Source organism: Amblyomma mixtum, chromosome 2 (genome assembly GCF_055824585.1).
Source record: "Amblyomma mixtum isolate Tamu chromosome 2, ASM5582458v1, whole genome shotgun sequence".
NCBI lineage: Eukaryota > Metazoa > Arthropoda > Arachnida > Ixodida > Ixodidae > Amblyomma > Amblyomma mixtum.
This window is the reverse complement of record NC_143013.1, coordinates 294,543,190-294,562,473: the sequence shown is the minus strand read 5'-3', so window position 1 is coordinate 294,562,473 and position 19,284 is coordinate 294,543,190. Positions and strand designations below refer to the sequence as shown.

Genomic DNA, 19,284 nt, shown 5'->3' with positions numbered 1-19,284 from the left:
ACAACTCTACAACATTTCGATCCTCAATTCGACGGGCGGTGTTCACACTGTGGGGAGGTGTCTGACACTTACCACATGGTGTGGGCCTGCCAGCAGAACCCATCCCTACCCCCTATCCCAAACCCCACCCGAGAGGACTGGGAGGCGACCCTGTCCGGTTGCTGCACCCTCGAGGCCCAAAGGGCCTTAACGCAGCGCGCCCGGGCTGCGGCAAACGCCAATGGGGTACCTGACTAGGCATCCCACCTAGTGGTTGTAAGGGCGTGACCCTTCAAGTCACGACCCCCAACACCTCTCCCTATGATTTAATAAATGTTTTCACCACCACCACCACCAGCCAACATAGGGCAAAGTCACGAGATACGTGCGCGCCAAAGACGCGCGCTTTTCGAAAAGGCGCGGGCGGGCCAAATTTTTGTTGAGCCATAGCGCCGAAGGTAATCGCGTTATCGAAATTCTAAAAATTGACGTAGATACCACTAATGACCGGCTACAAATATCCAACTGCAACCAGGTGCCTAACTGAAATAGTTAAGAAGCTAACTATAAGAAATTAGATGACCAGCTTTTTTTTATTCAAAATGATTCACCTTATGCGGTTAGGCAAGCCTGGCAACGGCAACGCCGTATTTACCGTACGGCTAACCGGCTACGCTAAAACCAGATAGATTTAGCATAGCGCAGACGTACTAGCGTATACCAGTTTACCGGGTGCCTATTGCACACGCGCAGTGTCAAGGGAGGGGCCATTGCGCATGCGCAACCAAAGTCCGATAATCCGGTATACGTCTCTGTTGCGCTAAATCTGTCTAATAACGCGTTACCGCACTGGCCGTACGGCTGGCGGGCTGTGCTAAATCTCTAACGAAGCTTATTTTCTACTACCAGCAAAAATAACATCTTCAGCATCCCAGCGTACGCGACCGGCGACTGTGTTTACTGAAACTACGGGCGTGCACCTGCGGCAGCGATGACCCCGACAAACCGATTCAGAACAGTTGGAAAACACGAATGAGCCCGCATGTGCGTAATGCGACAGAGCATGCAATGGCCTCCGTGTTGCGATGAGCTCCACGTGCGCCGCCGTTCGGTTTGCGTCCTGTGGGCTTTTTTTTTCTTTTTTGCAATGCGAAAGCACTACTTGTCGCGGTCCCAGCTAATCTTGTGTGAAGCCTCGGAGTAACTCGGGTCAGTTCGGAGGAGCTTCGCGCCAGCAGTAGCCAATGGGAGGAAGCTCGGGTTAGGAAGCGTCGCGTAAGCTGCAGCCAATGGGAGGGTGACCTTGAGGGTGACCTGGAGGGTGACCTTAGCCAAACCTAGCATAGCAACAGCCCGCACAGAAATAAAATAACTACTGCCGCGAGTGGGTTTCCAACCAGTGCCGGCGCGAACAGATCAGCTTCGCTGGCCACTGAGAGCACTGTGTGCTATCGCCAGTTTTTGTTTTCTTTATTGCATGGAAGTTGACCGCCGATCACGCCTCGTCTTAAATTGCGATACACTTTATGATGATGATGTCCTCAGGCTTAATGGCACATACCCACGGCGGGGGATTGGCCAGGGCGCAGAGCAACACACTTGCTGTTGCCTCAAAACGATGGCATCATATCCACACACACACACATTAGCGCCGTGCATTGCACTTCCATCTGCGGCGCGAACATGTCGGATAAGCTTAATCGTCGCCAGACGGGCCGACGACCCAGCAAAGCAAAACCACGAGCCAACCAGGGTAAACACATGCTTTCGCACGTCTACGCAGTTTAACTATGTTGAACCCCCCCCCCCCCCCCCCCCTTTTTTTTCTTCGGGAATCGAGTTTTCAAAAGAATGCATTGCGCACCTGGGACTGCCCCTTTCAAAGTTGCCTCTGGTTCAACCCACACAAGTGGTTCGGAACACAAGTGGTTCGGAACCGTGGCGCAGCCTGGACGAAAGCGAGATTGGAAAGTACTGCCCTGCCTTTCGAAGAGAGACCAGTCGTCAAACTAGGGCAGAACCGACGCTGTGCTGCTGGCGACAATAAATGCGGCAGGCATAACTAAATGGCGTGCCCCACTTCTGGCACAGTGCCTCATACGCCGTCAACGAGTTTCCCTGAACGGGTGAAACGAGTCGACACACGTGCCAAGACATGCAAATCGCAGAAATGCAAGAAAGCGGCGGTAAAAAGAGCGAGAGAGAGAGAGAGAGAGCGCATTTGCTGAACAGCTATAGGACTCAGGGCCTAGCGGGGTTAGCGGAGGTGAGGGAGGGTTGAGTGCAACCCACTTTTTTTGGAGGCCCCGCACGCGAAACCTCACGTGGCGATGCCGTACCACTTCTATCGCAAAGAGGTCACCCTCACCGAAAACGGAGCGATATCGTACAGCATTTTATTATAAAGAGACCACTCTCACCGAAAACCGAGCTTTTATAAGGTATAAAAGACAAAAAAAAAACTAAATAAAGGTGTCGCCATCACCGGCCGATTACGCAAGTAAAATGCGTGCGTCGACGTCGATTTTTTGCGCGGATCCCAGAGGCTACGTTACACCGTCATTCACTTCAAAACGGTGGCAACCCGCTCTTACCGGTACACAGGCCAACTTTTATCGGTTATGAGTGCCCCTTAAACTCTTCGTATTGCGACGCCATCGAGAACTTCAACCATAGTCTGTTTTGTGTGCACGGTGGCATGGTGCTGTGCATTGCTTTTACACACACACACACACACACACACACACACACACACACACACACACACACACACACACACACACACACACACACACACACACACACACACACACACACACACACACACACACACACACACACACACACACACACACACACGCACGCACGCACGCACACACACACACAGCGCGCGCACGCACACGTATGTATGTACGCAAGAATAAAAATTTGTGCGGAGACGAGCTGAAGTCTGCGCACATAGCCTGATCTGAGAATGAAGTCTCCAAACTTCATAATAGTGCATAGTAATCAGCAGTGAGATTGCGTGCCGTCAACTATTTGAAAAGTGGTTTACTCTTCTGAATAATTGTCGCGCAGGCTAAGATCTTCTCGTCATCGTCTTCAAGTTAATTCCTTCTGTCATTTTTTGTTTTGCACGCTCTGTGCCGCGCCGTGTTTGCAAAACTGCTCGCGCGCGCTCTGCATGGTTTAGCTAGGTGTTTCTTTTTAGAATAAGACCACAGTTGTAAGTAACGAGCCTTCGTCCTCTACGCCTTCTAAAACTCCCTCGAGACTCTGGTCTGCGGTCATGCGAAGTCGTGGTCAGGACTCAGCAAAAAGACTGCGCGAGCTTGACGTTGATACCATGCGACGCCAACAAACCGGAAGTGACGTCCGGAACCGGAAGCGTTCCGACAACGCGTCATCGGGGCGGTAACGCTATGTGAACGCTTAATATCCCAGACTTAAACTTAGACTTAAAGTCGGTGACAAGTTCGCAATGCTCGCAGCACCGGATTTCGCAAGTTTACCGCAATGGCTCCGCCATAAAAAAAAAAAACAGATGGTCGAAATTTCCGGAGCCCTTCACTACGGCGTCCCGTACAGCCCGAATCGCTTTGGGACGTTCAACCACAATAAACAAAACAAACCCTAGTCCCACGGGCAGTCTAAACGCGGTTATGCGTAACCGCGGTTACCAAACTTAACTGCGGTTATCCCGAATCACGGTTCGCCGTAGTCACAAGGCTCGCCATCGTTCTGGGTTACGGTGCGACGAACGAGGCGGCGCGTTGATTCGGAGCGAAGCGACATTCGCAAATATCTTGTAGCGCAGTGTCGAGGGTGCCGCCGAATACATCGCCGCGCCGCCCGCAAGCCGTTCGTGCAAAGGAAACATCTCTACGGCGGATCCCTGACTCCAGCGTCAGAAAACCGTGTACTTTTCTATTTTCGTAAACAATAAGCCCCGGGATAAGGGAATGTAAAAAATATGAAACCTCGTTGAGGATCGCTGGCCTGTACCAAGTTGCTGGTAGGAGTAATAACTGCGATACAAGCTAGTTTTATGTTCGCAGCCGCGTAGCAGCTGCCGCCGTTACAGCGCGGTTGACCCCATCTGCTTGCACGCCAGCTCCGCTGCCAAAGCGTTGCTGAAGTCGATCATATGTTTCTTTTAATCTGAGACAATAAGGTTGTCAGTAAGGCATTCGCATAGGTAGACCATTTACTATAGAGTATGGCCAATTCAAAAGCGGCGTCCGCTGTGGCTTCGATGCGAAACAAATTAGGCCTAGCGACGGGAATAGCGCACAAAGAGCTCCGTCGCCCGCCGCGCTCACGGGCGGAGCCATTGCGATAAGCTTGCGGAATCTGGTGCTGCGAGCGTTGCGAACTTGTCACCTACTTTAAGAATGTGGCATGGACCGGGCATTTATCGGCGTAACGGCGCGGTAAAAGGCGTAGCTTGAGCACCGCAGAGACGTTGCTGCAGTACGCTGCTGCCGCGCCTTCGGACGAGGTCCTAGGATGCATAAAAGCGCCGTCGCACGGCGTTATACACACTGCCTATTTGGATGCGTTGCTCTTGGAACATGATTTAGTGCATGAAGCGGGCCAGCTCGTGCGCTTTTCGTACTCGGGCGCCTACGGGCACTTTCCGTCCGCAGACGCTGCCATCTTCTCGGTTAAAGACGCAAACCGAGGTCGCGAAGGTCGGCTCGCGATAACCGCGGTTTGGTCCGCTATGTGGACAGCAGTAACCACAGCTAGCGAAAACCTTTCCAATGTTTACTGCCTCATTGCGCGCACGCGCGTTCCGAACAAAGCCGCTCATGCGCATTAAGCTGCCCGTGAGAAATCCGGCAATCGGAACGCTCCTGCCACTAAAATGTGGCAGTAGCGCTCAGAAAGGTAAATTCGAAATTAAGCGACTGCAAAAAAAAATTAAAGGAAAAAAATTGTTTGATTTGGTTTATTGGGGTTTAACGTCAAAAAGCGACTCAGACTATGAGGGACGCCGTAGAGAAGGGCTCGGGAAATTTCGACCACCTGGGGTTCTTTAACGTGCACTGACATCGCACAGTACACGGGCCTCTAGAATTTCGCCTCCATCGAAATTCGGCGGCCGCGGATGACGGCGATTAGTGGAAAGAAAATGTAAACACTCATGCATTTACCTTGGGCGGTGCGAATCGCTCAGTGCATTAATTGCTTCTCCTGCGAGATATGCCATAGATAAGTGACAAAAACAAAGGCAGGGAAGTCCAGGTTCATTATCACTGATATTCAGAAACTGCGTGGCGCCGATTTCTCTCACTATGCTCCGAATTACGCGAGCTTTTGTATTCCCCGGCAGGTAATCACGCGGAAACAAAGTTCCCGCCATTTCTTGGAACGACAGAGAACTGGGAACAAAAGGCGGGGAAGTCCAGATGCATTATCACTGATATTCAGAAACTGCGTGGCACCGATTTCTCTCACTATGCTCCGAATTACGCCGAGCTCTTGTATTCCCCGGCAAGTAATCACGCGGAAACAAAGTTCCTGCCATTTCTTGGAACGGCAGAGAACTGGGAACACATACGGAAATATAACTTTCAAAGAAGCAGGCAGCAAGAGACAAAAGGGGTCCGATAAACTAAACAAAGACGGGAATCACGGCGCGCTGGCAAATGAAGATAACCTCCCTCCACGCATAACCAAATGACAGATGACGTCTCTATCCATCTCGCACGCAGGAGTTTCGGGTTCGAACTCTAGTTCCACCGGATACTATAGCGTGAGCGCTTTCCCCCGACCTGACGCTCGGCTTTTCAGAGGTGAAAGGATTGGGAAACAGAGAGATAAGGTCTCTGCCAAGTCCGCGGCGACACAATGGCGTCGGTTTTATGCTCCCTGCATTAACGGTGTATCTCCGCGTTATCTCAGTGTCCTTCCGCCTTGCGCAACCATGGCGGCAACACGTCCCGAGAAGGAGCGCGCGTTTCGATGCCTTCGGCGAAGAGCAACGCTGCAGTTGCATGGGCGATAAAGAAAGGCATGCATGTACAGTCTTTGTCAAAAGTTTAGAGCCCAGGGGGTTTGCTTCTAAGCCTCGCAGCGGGACTCCTGTGACATTCGGGGTAGTCCTACCCATTGGAGGAGGCAGGACCAGAAATCTTCTTACCTTCAGCAAATTTGGAGCGCTGGAGATGCATTACGAACCAGACAGTGTGCTTCAGAAGCAAACCCCCTAGGCTCCAAATTTTTGACAAAGGCTGTACATGATCTCGTGAAAACGGAACCTGCCAGCCTTAACTGCCCGAAAAGCACAATGAACACGACGTGAGACAGCATTTACCGGTGGAAGTCGTTGTATATGGACACCCGTACTGCGCGAAAACATGCTGCACGAGTGAAGCTCAGAACAGTACACGAACAATGAGCCAGCAGCAGCTTGCGAATCCATATAGCCAGCAAATTGAGGCACTCGTCAGTACTGTCACCTCATGCGGCTTAATGGCGGCAGTGAGCAATCTACAAACTCTAAAAACTTTCGCCCCCAACGGAGAAATGACAGCGATAACCACTCTCTTGAGAAGAACTGCAGATTGGGCTAGTTGGTGTAGATTCATAGTGATGGTTCAACAGCGCAAACACACACAGACCATTTCAGATGTAGGGAAGCTGGTTTCCCGGATTCAGTGCTCGTCTCGAGTGCAGGCAAAGTCCTCCGTGCACTGAAATCGCCTGCAAACACGTCTGGGCAGCAGAAGGGATCGGAAGAAGGAAGAAGAAAGGTAGTGGTTATGCCGTATGTCCACACGCTGTCGCACCGGATTAAGAAAGTGGGGAGCAAGCATGGGGTAGAAGTTCTGTTTTCTGCTCCTAACAAGCTAGAAAGAGTGGGAGCGGCGGTTCAAAGAAGGCATGAGGGGCGCAGAAGAGATGCTTGCAACATCAATCATGTGACAAGATATGTTCCCTGTAAGACTGGCATAGTTTATCAGATCCCCTTGTCCTGCGGCTTAACCTACATCGGCCAGACTGGCCGCTGTATTAACGTGCGGCTCATGGAGCACGCTAATTCTTTAAAAAACAAGGAAACAAACTTAGCAAAGCATTGTTTCGCATGCAAATGCACGCCGTTTTTTGGTGATACTGATGTGTTGTTTCGTCATTCTGACCAGCGCACTAGAGAAATTGCTGAAGCCTTTCACATTAACAGGAAAGATAAAGGGTGCGTGAGTGCACCATCTGTAACATTATCTGTAAGGGAAATGAGAATGCTACACTGTGGATAGTGGATCTGGTTTGGTTTATGGTTTGGTTTATGGGGTTTAACGTCCCAAAGCGACTAAGGCTATGAGAGACGCCGTAGTGGATACACACGTGCTTGTAAAGCGGTTTTTACCTTTTTTAGTACTATGAGATTGTTGACATTGCGCATGTGCGCTGTTTTTTCATGTGTGTTGTTTTCGTGTGTGTATATTATGACATGCTTCTTCCTAATAAAAAATCAGTTGTAAGTTCAGCGCTGTGTGTGTCTTGTCTCCTTCTTGGTCTGTGTGTGTTTGCGCTGTTGAACCATCACTATGTATCACTCTCTTGCTCCACGAAAGGCCCACTCCCAGACAGCCCTCTCACCCTCCCCTACCTTCCTCACTTCGAAAAACGTTAGCGCGCATTTTCTTTCCTCAAAATACTTTTTTTTTAATTTTTTCCTGCCATGCCAGGAGCTACCACCCAGTAGGAACAACCGACAGAACACTCTCAGCCCTACAGCAGCCCCCCGAAACAGGAAACGACGTTACTTCCTCGATAGTGACATCACAACCGCACTACATCAACCAGGCGAACTAAACGGGAAAGCCGTGATTGGCGTCACCTTTCCTAAAGTGACGCTGCAGCTGCTCACGCAGACAGCAAGTCACGAATCGGCGACAGCTGCGTATATACAATGCGTAAAGGAAAACCGACGCACTGAAAGATCCGAGGGGGAAGCGTGCACACTGTTCCTCCTCCGCCTGAGACACCCGCCACGGAGGCTCAGTGCTCGGCTGTTGAGCCGGAGCACGCGGGGGTTCGAACCCGGCCGCCGCGGCCGCGTTTCGATGGAGGCGAAACGCAAAAGGCATGTTGACGGGCTAGTTGGTTTTGCATCTTGAAACTTGGAAAAAAAAACACCTAGGCGCAAATAATTTCACAAGGACAAAAAAGAGACGAGGAGGATGGCGCCTGTCCGTTGTCTCCTCGATCGTCTCTTTTTTGTCCTTGTGAAATTATTTGCGCCTAGGTGGTTTTTTCCAAGTTTCAAGATGCGGAACGCAAAAGGCGCCCGTGTGCCGTGCGATGTCAGTGCACGCCAATGATTCCTGCAGGTGGTCGAAATTATTCCGGAGCCCTCCACCACGGCACAGCCCTCCACCACGGCACAGCCCTCCACCACGGCACATCTCTCTTCTTTCACTCCCGCATTCCACCTTTCCTTTACGGCGCGGTTGAGGTGTCCACCGAAACGCGACACAGGTGCATTTCCTTTCCTAAAAAAAAACGACTTTTTTTTGCCGCGTAGCGCGCCACCGCAGTACAGTGCTCATCGTACCATATATCCGCGCGGGCGGAACCACCGCACACTGAGCCAGCCCACCACTTTCCAAGACTGCTACAAGTTTTGAAGGACGCACTACCTCGACGCAGCATTTTTCGACGTTGCAACCGCATATTTGTTAAACGCGATGGCTTGAATTATAACATTACTTCTCAGCTTGTAGGTAGTTAGCTCTTTATGCAATATCTCTTGAAGGGCGTCTAAAAAATATTTGAAAATATTTTCTTTTTTTTTTACACTATTGCCAAAGGTGCACGCGGAATCCGACTCTATACAAGTCCACCTGGAATGCTGGAATGCTGGGAGGGGCTGAGATACAAGTCTGACACGATTTTACATAAATTTATGCGCGCATTTGTTCCCCTCTGCGGACGCCAGCGATTTCGGTTTACCGCACTCTCCGCTTTCATTTTTTTTTTCCTCTTTTGCCGATACAACTGTACCGCTAGCCTGCAGCGCTCGGGCAGTACGTTATAGCAGACGCGAATCAGCCGCATACAAGGCGCGCGCATACGTATGCGCACAGCACGGCTTACAAGCCACATATGCCGGAACTCTTCCAGAACCGGCAAGCACTAGCCAAATGCCAGCCCATACATCAGCGACTTGCTGCGTCCGGATGCACTGCGGAGAACTACAGCAACAGCACGAACATTGCTGCGATAACGCGCCGGCTGGTCCCGAACAAATGTGAGCGCAAGTGGAAATAGCAGCCGCGTTTCAAGAATGGATGACTTTTCTGTTGCTTATTTTTCATTTGTGTTTCTGCGCTCGCTGACGTCAGGGCCCAAGAGCACCCTTTAGTAGACCGTCGTGGGAAAATATAGCGCTATTCATACATACGTTTTTGGCCAGATCGGAAGCGCAATTAAAGGGACTATGCAACAAATTAACTGAGATTACGCAAAGCAGACGAGAGAGAGGCATTCCATCACTCGTCACCCCAGCGCGAGAATTTTTGAGCTAGCGTGAATAACAACGAAGATACAGACGGCATATGCAGACGATTTTCACGGCTACCGGAAGTGTGCCCGTGACGTCGTGGCCGCCGTGGCTCCAGCGAATATGACAGCGTGTGATGGCCTGCCAACGTCACGGGACTAGTGACGTCTAATTCACGATTTTCGTTTCAAAATCGGTCACTACGAAGACACCAATCGGCTCGCGAATTAAAAAAAAAAAACACGGTTTTTAAAAATACCTAATAAATTGCCGGCTCAGCTCCAGAAACTCATAATTGGTGTGAATGCTTCTTAGCATCATTTCTAAGCACTGAAAACATCTACAAGCGACTTTTAATTCATTGCATAGTCCCTTTAAGCAACCGCGGATGAACCTCCGCGAGCCCGTTTGTGGACGGATGATGCGACGCTGGCCGCAACAAAATAATTTATATGGTGTCTATTTGCAGAAGCGCACACGTTAAGGGACAGGAAGAGGGCAGGGTAGGGCAGGGTAGGGCAGAGAACAAACACGGGTTAGTGACATCCTAGCCGAAATCAAGAGGACGAAATGGGCTTGGGCAGGGCATGTAATGCGAAGGCAAGAATGGAGTGATTCCAAGAGAAGGCAAGCGTAGCAGGAGGCGGCAGAAAGTTAGGTGGGCGGATAAGATAAAGAGGTTTGTGGGGATACGGTGGCCGTTGCTGGCACAAAACAGGGTTAATTGGAGAGACATGGGAGAGGCCTTTGTCCTGCAGTGGGGGTAGTCAGGCTGATGATGATGATATTACAAGGCCGAGCAGCTCCAGAAACTGACATAGCATGGCTACAGTGCTCTAGAACCTTAGCATGGCCTCAAGAGTGCAGAAATTTATGGCTAAGTGGTGCGAACTGGGGAAAAAAAAACAAACAAAGTAGTCGTATGAAAGCAAAACGAATGACAAAAAAAAAATGTAAGTGTAGAAGATGGTATTAACAATTCCGAGCCAACAGAATCGGTGAACCGGGTGCAAAGGAATGAACTGCTTGCACGCTTGGTTTGGTTTGGCCCGCGCATTTATCACGTGCAGGTGGTCGAAACTTTGACGCAAGTTTAGACGTGTGTCCAACAGTCGCAGTGAAAAAAGAATAACGCACGAGAGCTGGAAGATGGGGACGAAGAGGTAAGAGGAGAAAAAAAAAAAACGAGCACGAAAAGAAGAAACGAATGAAGAAGGTGCAGAGAAAAGAATCTCCCAGGCTTTTGGCCGCGCTTTCCAACCGACCAACCTCACGACAACGCCCGCGGTCCATCTCTACCACATTACGCCGCACAATGCACACTCCTCGTGTGCGGCAATGACCAAAATTTAATTAAGGGGCCGTGCGTTTTGGTTGCTTAATGTTTTGTTTATGGGGGTTTAACGCCCCAAAGCGACTCAGGCTATGAGGGACGCCGTTAGTGAGGGGCTCCGGAAATTTCGATCACCTGGGGCTCTTCAACGTGGACTGACATCGCACAGTACACGGGCCTCTAGAATTTCTCCTCCAAAGAAATTCGACCGCCGCGGCCGGGATCGAACCCGCGTCTTTCGGGTCAGCAGCCGAGCACCATAACCACTGAGCCACCGCGGCGGGGGTCATAAGAAGGACACGTCTTTGCCAATACGTTTCCAATATTGGGGCAAATTACCTGTGCTGCTTGGACTTAGTACTGCATGCTAATGAGTAGGCGTGTCATCAGAAAGGAAGAGAAAAATTTCAATAGAAATAAAAATCTACAGGACACAAAAATAGAGAACTAATGCTTTTGCATTCAAAGCACGCAAGTAGCCTTAAGTGCCCTCCGCATCTTTTTTTTTTTTTTTTTCACGTAGGCCCTATCAGCTTATCTGGACGGAATTAACGAAGATGGCAACACTGTCGACAGCGGCGGCCGGTCGCCCCGAGGACAACGTGCCCCTATAGCAGTTCAGGACAGTTAGGGTAACGTTGTCTTTGGCGAGCTTTCTCCGGTAGCGCATGCGACGATGCTACTTAGATACGAACTTCCTCGGGAAGCTACATAAACCGCTACAAAACGCAGGACACACGCACACATTCTCAACGTCGTCCGGAAAGCATTCGCTAAGAGCGGTCGGCGACATTATACACGCGTTATCTGCATGATCCGCGCACGTGTCTGGCGGGAGTTGATCGACACCGCGCGACGGCGGCCGAAAGGGAAAAGGAGAAGCCAGGGACCGTCGAAAAACCGAACAAAAGCACCGATGTGACGCGTTTACACCAGAGCCAAGCCCTTAGCTGCCCCGAGGAAAAATAAGAAAGAGCAAAACGCTGCGGCAGAGTATGAGTATCGAGCGTTAGCAATATCGAACGAATATTGCATCATTAGCCATGTTCGCTATATCCGGTACAAATTTTTCGTTATACCCGGATATCTACTTTTTTAATGCCAACGTATACAGCGCAAGAACACAAATCGTTTGACACCAATTCGAATGTTCTACGTCAATTAGTTTGGCCGCAGTGGACGATTGCAGTTTCAAAAGTCACGGTTTGGGGGACCACAGGTCGTCGGTGCGAATCCCTATGATGCGCTACGCTTTGATCCGACTAGTAATCTTATGCTCCGTAACGCGCTGAATCGTTTGATACCACTCCGAACATTCTGCGCCAATTAGGTGGTCCACAATCTGTGTACCAATGGTACCACCCACTGGCCCCACTTCCGTTTCGATCGTTCCAACGACCTTCCGTTTCATACTAACGCGACCTTGCATGAGTAATGCGAGTGTTATAGCTGACGCTCTAAAAACAGAAGCCGCAGCGGAGCTCACCATCTGGTCTTCCTCCCTGGGGTTGACGTAGTCGACGCCGTCCTTCATGGGTGGTGGTCCCTGCTTCCGGCATTTTCCTGAAACGAGGTCAGCAGGTAGAAACGGGAGTATAGAAAATGAGCTGACTGAACAGAACGATCAGAACTTGTCGCCCTCTACCGGTACAGAGAAGCGACACCTCTCAACCCCGGTCAGCACAAGTGCATCCATCATGTATAGTTACCGGGCCGACCTCGATTAGAAGACTACAGGTGGCACTACATACAACGCGGTCTAGTGGTCCCTACACGCACCTAGTTGGGACCCATTTGGGGAAATATCATCGCTGGCAGAAGTTCCCGTTTACGACATATTACGAGATATAAGACACACGGGAAGATCGTCGAATACAATCTATTCAGGACCGATAGCTGCTACTACCGCTGGGAACTAATACTTCGTAGATGGCAGTGCAGGTTACGAACTCGGAACATCAAGAGATACACCAGATCGGGACGTATCATCGCTAGCAAATATGGGAAAAAGCGACAACAGAAGGGACAACTCGGGGAACATTTGTCATTCCAACTCGGGTCCACAGAAAGCGACGTTCATAACGCTTATAGAACGATTGAGAGACAAGTGCACTTGCGACAGGCATCACGTAGCATGACCGAAGAACGGGGATCCCACTCCAACGGTCACACACGGCTACTGCAGGTAAATATATAAGCATTTAATCACAATAATGGAGTAATTAATCGTTCGCCATCCGCCGCAGCCATACGGCTGCAGAGGGAACCTGTACGGAGTTATTGCGAAGTAAACGAAAAATTCATCCTGGTCCGGGGTTCGAACCCGGGACCATCGCTTATCCGGGGCAGTCGCTCTGCCAACCATTGGACTAACACGTTCACACTTAGAGTTACTGATCATTCGCTCTTAATTCGCTCTAGCCCTAGCACCTGCTAGTCGTCCATGGTTAGTTTGGTCGGCAGTACAGCTTTCCTTCGCAGCAGAAAGGCTGCATTTGGGTGGATTGCTGACTATAGTCGGATACAACCAAGAACGAAGCGCTTTTTCCCCGTCAAAGGACCCCCCCCCCCCCCCTCCAGCCAATGGTGTCGGCCGATTGTCATCACCCTGCAAGCGTGACCATGCAGGGAGCGGCAGATGAAAGGGTATAATCCCCTCCTTTCATTGTCGGGAATAGTTCCCTCCCTGTATTGTCACGCTAGCAGTCTCACGAGAATCTGCCGAGGGGGTTCCTTTGACGGGGAAAAACCGCTTCGTTCTTGAGTTGTATCCGACTGTAGTAATTTCTCGCTTATTACAAACCTTCTCCATCTTGGGGGATTGCCCTAGCAACACTGGACTGACAAACGACGTCTGCGCGTGAGTCCGGTCCACAGGCGGCGAACAATTACACTCGACAGGTGATCACTCCCGACAGCACAGGGGCGGGGAAATGAAAACTGCTGCCCTGCCCGAGACAGAACACTCAAAAGCACACACACGCACGACAAAAGGAGGCAGCGCAATCGTTCCTCACGGCTTTTACGCGGCGCCATGGCTCCGACCCGACTCCTGTCCAGACGTGGTAACAGCAGACGCCGGAGGCAGCGCGCGACCACGCGGAGAGCGCCGTACAGCAGAGGAAACCTGGCCGCTATGCTCGCGAGAGCCGAAGGACCCTGCCTCCGATAAAACAACCCTCCGAACACGGACGTTATGTCACTCAAGGAATGAAGCTTAGAACGACAGAATCCTGTACGTGGTTCGTTAAACACGCGCCGCGCACAGCTCGCGGCACGACCTACACTGCGTGGCTCCAGTTGCGACAGGTATTTTTGAACCGTATGTTTATGCCTATTGCAAGGCTGCAAAACGCACGGCGCGAGCCACGAGCCGTGCGCGGCAGCAGCAGCAAGAAGTACCGGTGAGCGAATACACCGCAGTTAGCGCATCTCACTGGAGGACAGGCGCAGTCACGTGACAGCAGCAGTCGCACAGAGGCGAGAGACATTCTCTCTCTCTCTCCCCCCCCCCCCCCCCCCCCCCCCGCCTTCTCTACGAGAACGTCGCACTGTCAATCCTGCGCCTGCTGCTTCACAGGAAGTAGACAGCTGCAAACACGCGCCCTCATGCGCCCGGCGTATATCTGTAGGAAACCCACGCGCAATTACATAACGCCCCACTGCACGTACTATCGCGCTCAATGCGTCTTGCAACGCCCGGCAGCGTGGCCGGAGCGCTCACCGGAAGCATGGTGGGGCCGACAAGAAGCGTTCTCTAAATTCCTCTCTTCACGCAAGCACACGCGGTGGGATCTTTACGGAGGTTTAACGTCCCAAAGCGACTCAGGCCCAAACTCTGAAAGGTCCCTTCCTTCGAAGTCTTCCTAACCTTACGTGGGGCCTCCTTTCCGCGAATGTTCGATGGAGGAAGCCAGCTCCTCAAGTAAGGAACGCATGCCGCGTGTCTGGGTTTGAGGGTTCCTTCACATCGGCCAATAGGACGCCGAGTAGGAAGTTGCATTCCCGCGGCGACAAACATGGCGGCGCCCTTCGAAGCTGAACCCCTCGATTCGGTCTGAATTCGTTGTTGTTACTGGATTTTTCACAGCGTTCGCTGGCCATAAATGGGACATCGGTCTTTCGCTTGGTCTAATCTTACCTCTAAGAAAAGTGTGAGTGATAAATTTGCCTAATTTTTTTTTATTTAGATTGACGATTCTGCCGCTTTTAGGCTTAAGACGACCGTCGGTTTGTTGACAGAAATGGTTTTTGTCCTAACAACCAGATGGCGCCACTAGGCTGAACTAGGCGGAAAAACTCGCCCACCAGACGCAAAAGGAATAGCCACATAGTCGTCATTCCATTGCGCCGCTGTTTGCATAAGCTGAACTAAATGTGGGAATTTGAGAAATGTCGTAACGTCCCGCAAAAAACCTCCGTTTAGCGTGCGTAAGCGTGCATACGTTTACGGTACATTGACAGCGTCGATTTATGCCATTTTCTAACCATATCTCTTTACGCCACGACCGGCGAGGTGTGAACGAGGCGACAGTTCGGCGGCGGCGGATTTCGCTCGCTCTCGCCTTCGAATGCCCAAGTGTGACCGAGCCGCACCGGTGCGGAATCTGAAAGCAAATTCTTCCTCTGAGTGCACATCCACTGGATTCACCGCGTTTCGAAGCGACCCAGCTGTTGGAGGATACAGGCACACTTCATGGAGTGCATATTCACAAGCACGGTTAAAAAATTGCGTGTATTCGCCCGCGTAGCGGTCAGTCCACGCTGCCATTTTTTTCCCGCCTGCTCAACTGCGCTCACGCCGGGCTCGCGTCCTTGCATCGAAATTCAACCGCCGCGGCCGGGATCGAACCCGCGTCTTTCGGGTCAGCAGCCGACCACCATAAATTCGCACTCCAGGTTTATTCGAACCGATCATTCGGTCCCGTACCAAATGGCACGCGCTCCGACAAGACACCACCTACCGGTAATTCGAACGCATGAGCGTATCCACGACCTGCTTTTGATGATATACGACCAGCTGAGTTAGCGCGAAAAGGCCCAAGAGCGCGTGCTTCCGCATCTACCATGCGGTTACCTTACGCAATAACGGGAAAAGCCGTTATTTCGAACCCCGCTTAATCCGAACAAACTTTCGGATCGTGCATTAGCGAATACTGGAAAGTATTGCCGAGCGGACCCAATGAAGCACGCGATTCATTTCTTTCCCGCCAATTCGTATCTATTCTGCCAGTCACTGCCCAACGTACCGGCAAAGACCTGTTTTCGATCATTATCACAACATTATTTCCGCCACAGACCTGCTCCTTTGTACACTAGCGAATCGTAGAAAATGAAAAAAAAAAAAATGCGCACATGTCAAACGCTGCACATGCTGCTCTGTGCGCGTCCACGTGCACGGCTGGGTCGTGGTGGACGTTGCACCTTGTTGTTTTTGTGAAGAAATGAAAGGCGGGGCGACTGTCGCAGTCTCGGTGGACACGTCAGCCACCACTCGAGTGAACGAATGAAGGATAAAAGGAGAGAGAAAGAGGCGCCGTAGTGGAGGGCTCCGGAGTAATACCGACCACCCAGGGATCTTTTGACGTGCACTGCACGCACTGCACACGGGGCGCCTTTTGCGTTTCGCCTCCATCGAAACGCGGCCGCCGGGTTCGAACCCGGGTAAACGTACTATGATGCGGCATCAGCCAAAGCGCAAAAAGTACCGAGCACAGAAACCAAACAAAAGAAAGACAGAAAAGAGGAGCAACAGGTGCCGTGAAAGAGAAGCGTTTGGCGGCCCCGTTAACATCCGCCGCGTGATAAAAAAAATGGGACGCGTATGCCATGAATGGCTGATCGATCGACAGTATTCCAAAGGCAAAGGACTACTCGGCAGAATGCCTTCTTGCTATGCAGAGACGACGGGCGTGTGTCAACGCCGAAAGGGCATACGCGCCCATAAATCGTTGGGACCGCCACGATAAGCGCCTCCGTGACAGTCAACAACCAACGCGGAAGCGACATCGAAACGAAGCGGTGCGAAGGCGAAAACCGAACTCTCGGCAGGCAAAAATAAAAAAATAAAGAATGTGAGCACGCAGTTGGCGTCGCGGCGATCGGAGCAGTGAGCAGCACACGGCCGGAAGTCGTTCACGTGGCGTGGCTCGGCGCATTTCGCCACTCGTCGCGTGCGCAAGAACCAATCAAGCCGAAAGTCAGCAGGGTTGCCAGATGGCTCCGACCTCAAGTAGCCAAATTGGCCTCCGTAGTAGCCCAAACGTAGCCAAAAGCGAAATTTTTGTGTAGCCCAAAAGTAGCCAAAAATATTTGTTTTTGTGATGACATTTCTTAAGCATATTAAATTAATTTTCGGCAGGAATATTTACATATTAGATTTCTTTCCCGCACGTGATTTCTGAGGTTGTGCGCACGGCGTGTTCTATCCGTTGTTACATTTCGCATCCGTCATGCGCGCTAACAGTGCGGCTAACCAGGTGCGCTAACCAGGTCCTAAAGATGGGGCCGCAGTTCCACTTTGCAGGCGCGGCAGTAGGCAATATCACCTGAGGCGGGTGACGACAGCTCTAGTTTAGGAATATTTCACCTTTTAAATGTTCGCGCTCAGATTAGACACATCGACAGTGAAAATACCTTACTGTATACTTACGCAGCCTCACATTGCAATTTTATGCTTTAAGAGAAAGGTTCTCACAGAGAGCGTCACCTCAAAGCATCTAGCATGCGCCTTCTTGAAGCTACATTCTACGATATGCATTTGCTCAGACTAAATCAAGGATATATGTCATTAGATGATAATCTATGTCGATTTTATCTTCAGTCTAACAGCACATTCAGAATAATGAGAAAAAAACATATTACCCTTGAATTCCGGCTCCTTTTTTCATTTCTTTTTGTAGTTCCGGATGTACATCGCCCACTTGCCTATTCTGAAATTTCTCATAGCGATGGATCTAATGCCATGTCATGCCACTAATTTCCGCCGCCTTCGTTAGTTACAGTGGGTTCCGCGCCGCGCCGAAGGATGGCTCCATGGTTCCGCATGAGTGCACGCGGATTACGCGACGGACACGGCGCTCTCGCGTCGCTCGCAATGAATCTCGAGGGCTGCACGTGTGCCGCTTGAGGCGGCAGAAAAAGCGTAGGCTCTTGCGAGTGGCGCGCTTGCTGTGTCCACCACGAGAATGGGAAGGAACAGAAAAAGACCGTATTAATGCGTAAGCATTACTTGCCTCATGCGTATCTTGAGCAGAATGCGTCCGCAGAACCAGAATAAACAATACAAGAAAAGGACATGAATGGCGGTGGGTTTCCAACCAGCCACCTACCGCAGCCGAAGCGAACGCCCAAACCACTAGGCCACGTCTACGGTTAACGGTTAAAATGTGAGGATCACGAAACCAGTCAACAGAAGCGAAACAGTAGCATTCAATGCTTACGCATTCGCACCACGTAGGGAGACTTAAGTTCTCTTAATGTTTTCCCTCTGTTCTGGCGCCAAGGTCACCCGTGGTGCACCGTCAATAAGAGAACGCTCTCATGTGCAGATGGCAACAGTCTATGTTCGGTGGCGAGAGCGCGCGAGTGGCGTTAGTTCGCGGATTAAGTGTTTCCGGGGGGCAATTTTCACGTAGTGTCCACTCTTTATAAAAGAAATCGAAAGGCCATGATCTTTGACCACCTGAAACACATAAGTTTTCTCGAACACAGCGTTTACAAATTGTCATTTTGTAGCAGACGCGCTCAATTTATTTAACCTGCATGCCTATTATTTCTGTCACTGTATAATTGTAACAGAGCACATTATAACTAATTTAACTTTTTTTTTCACGCATGAAAAAGATGTAGCCCAAAAGTAGCCACATAGCCAAAACGAAATTTCTGACGCCAACTCGGACAAAAAGTAGCCCAATTTGGCTATTAGTAGCCCAATCTGGCAACCCTGAAAGTCAGCCGTTGCTCTATAGGCGCCCACTTGCGAGCGCGTTCAAAACAAGAGTGAATGAACGAATCGGCATGCGGCTCGATTACAGGAAACGCTGAAAAGAACGATTCCTTTTTTTTTTCTTTTGACGAAAGGAATTGGCGCAGCCTCTGTATCACATCTCGGTGGACACCTGAACCGCGCCGCAAGAGGAGGGATAAAGGAGGGCGAGAGAAAAGAAAGGAAGAGAGGTGCCGCAGTGCTCCGGAATAATTTCGACAATGATACATCACAGGAAGAGGGGGGTGGTGGTGGTGAAAACTTTTAATTTCTGAAATAGAGTTTGGGAGCCACAGAGTGGCCACGCTACATGGTCGGCGTCCCTAGTCCGGGACACCGCATGACAATGCCCCGTCTCTAGCCCGTTTCACCAGAGCCCTTTGGGACTCAAGCGAGGAGCAGTTGAGAAGGGCAGTCTCCCATGCCTCTCTGGAAGGGGTAGGGGAAGGGGGGAGGTGGGGATTTTGAGTA

The 19,284-nt window shown here is 50.8% G+C and overlaps 1 protein-coding gene across 2 annotated transcripts in view; it reads right to left on the bottom strand.

The window, feature by feature from the left end:
* Positions 1 to 19,284, bottom strand: part of anne (polyamine-transporting ATPase anne boleyn) — a 127,778-nt gene that overhangs the window by 42,867 nt on the left and 65,627 nt on the right. For both annotated transcript variants that reach the window (XM_089574490.1, XM_089574489.1), the window contains exon 2: positions 12,313 to 12,389. In XM_089574490.1, coding sequence (XP_089430616.1) covers positions 12,313 to 12,389 — 77 coding nt within the window. The remainder of the gene's footprint in view (positions 1 to 12,312; positions 12,390 to 19,284) is intronic.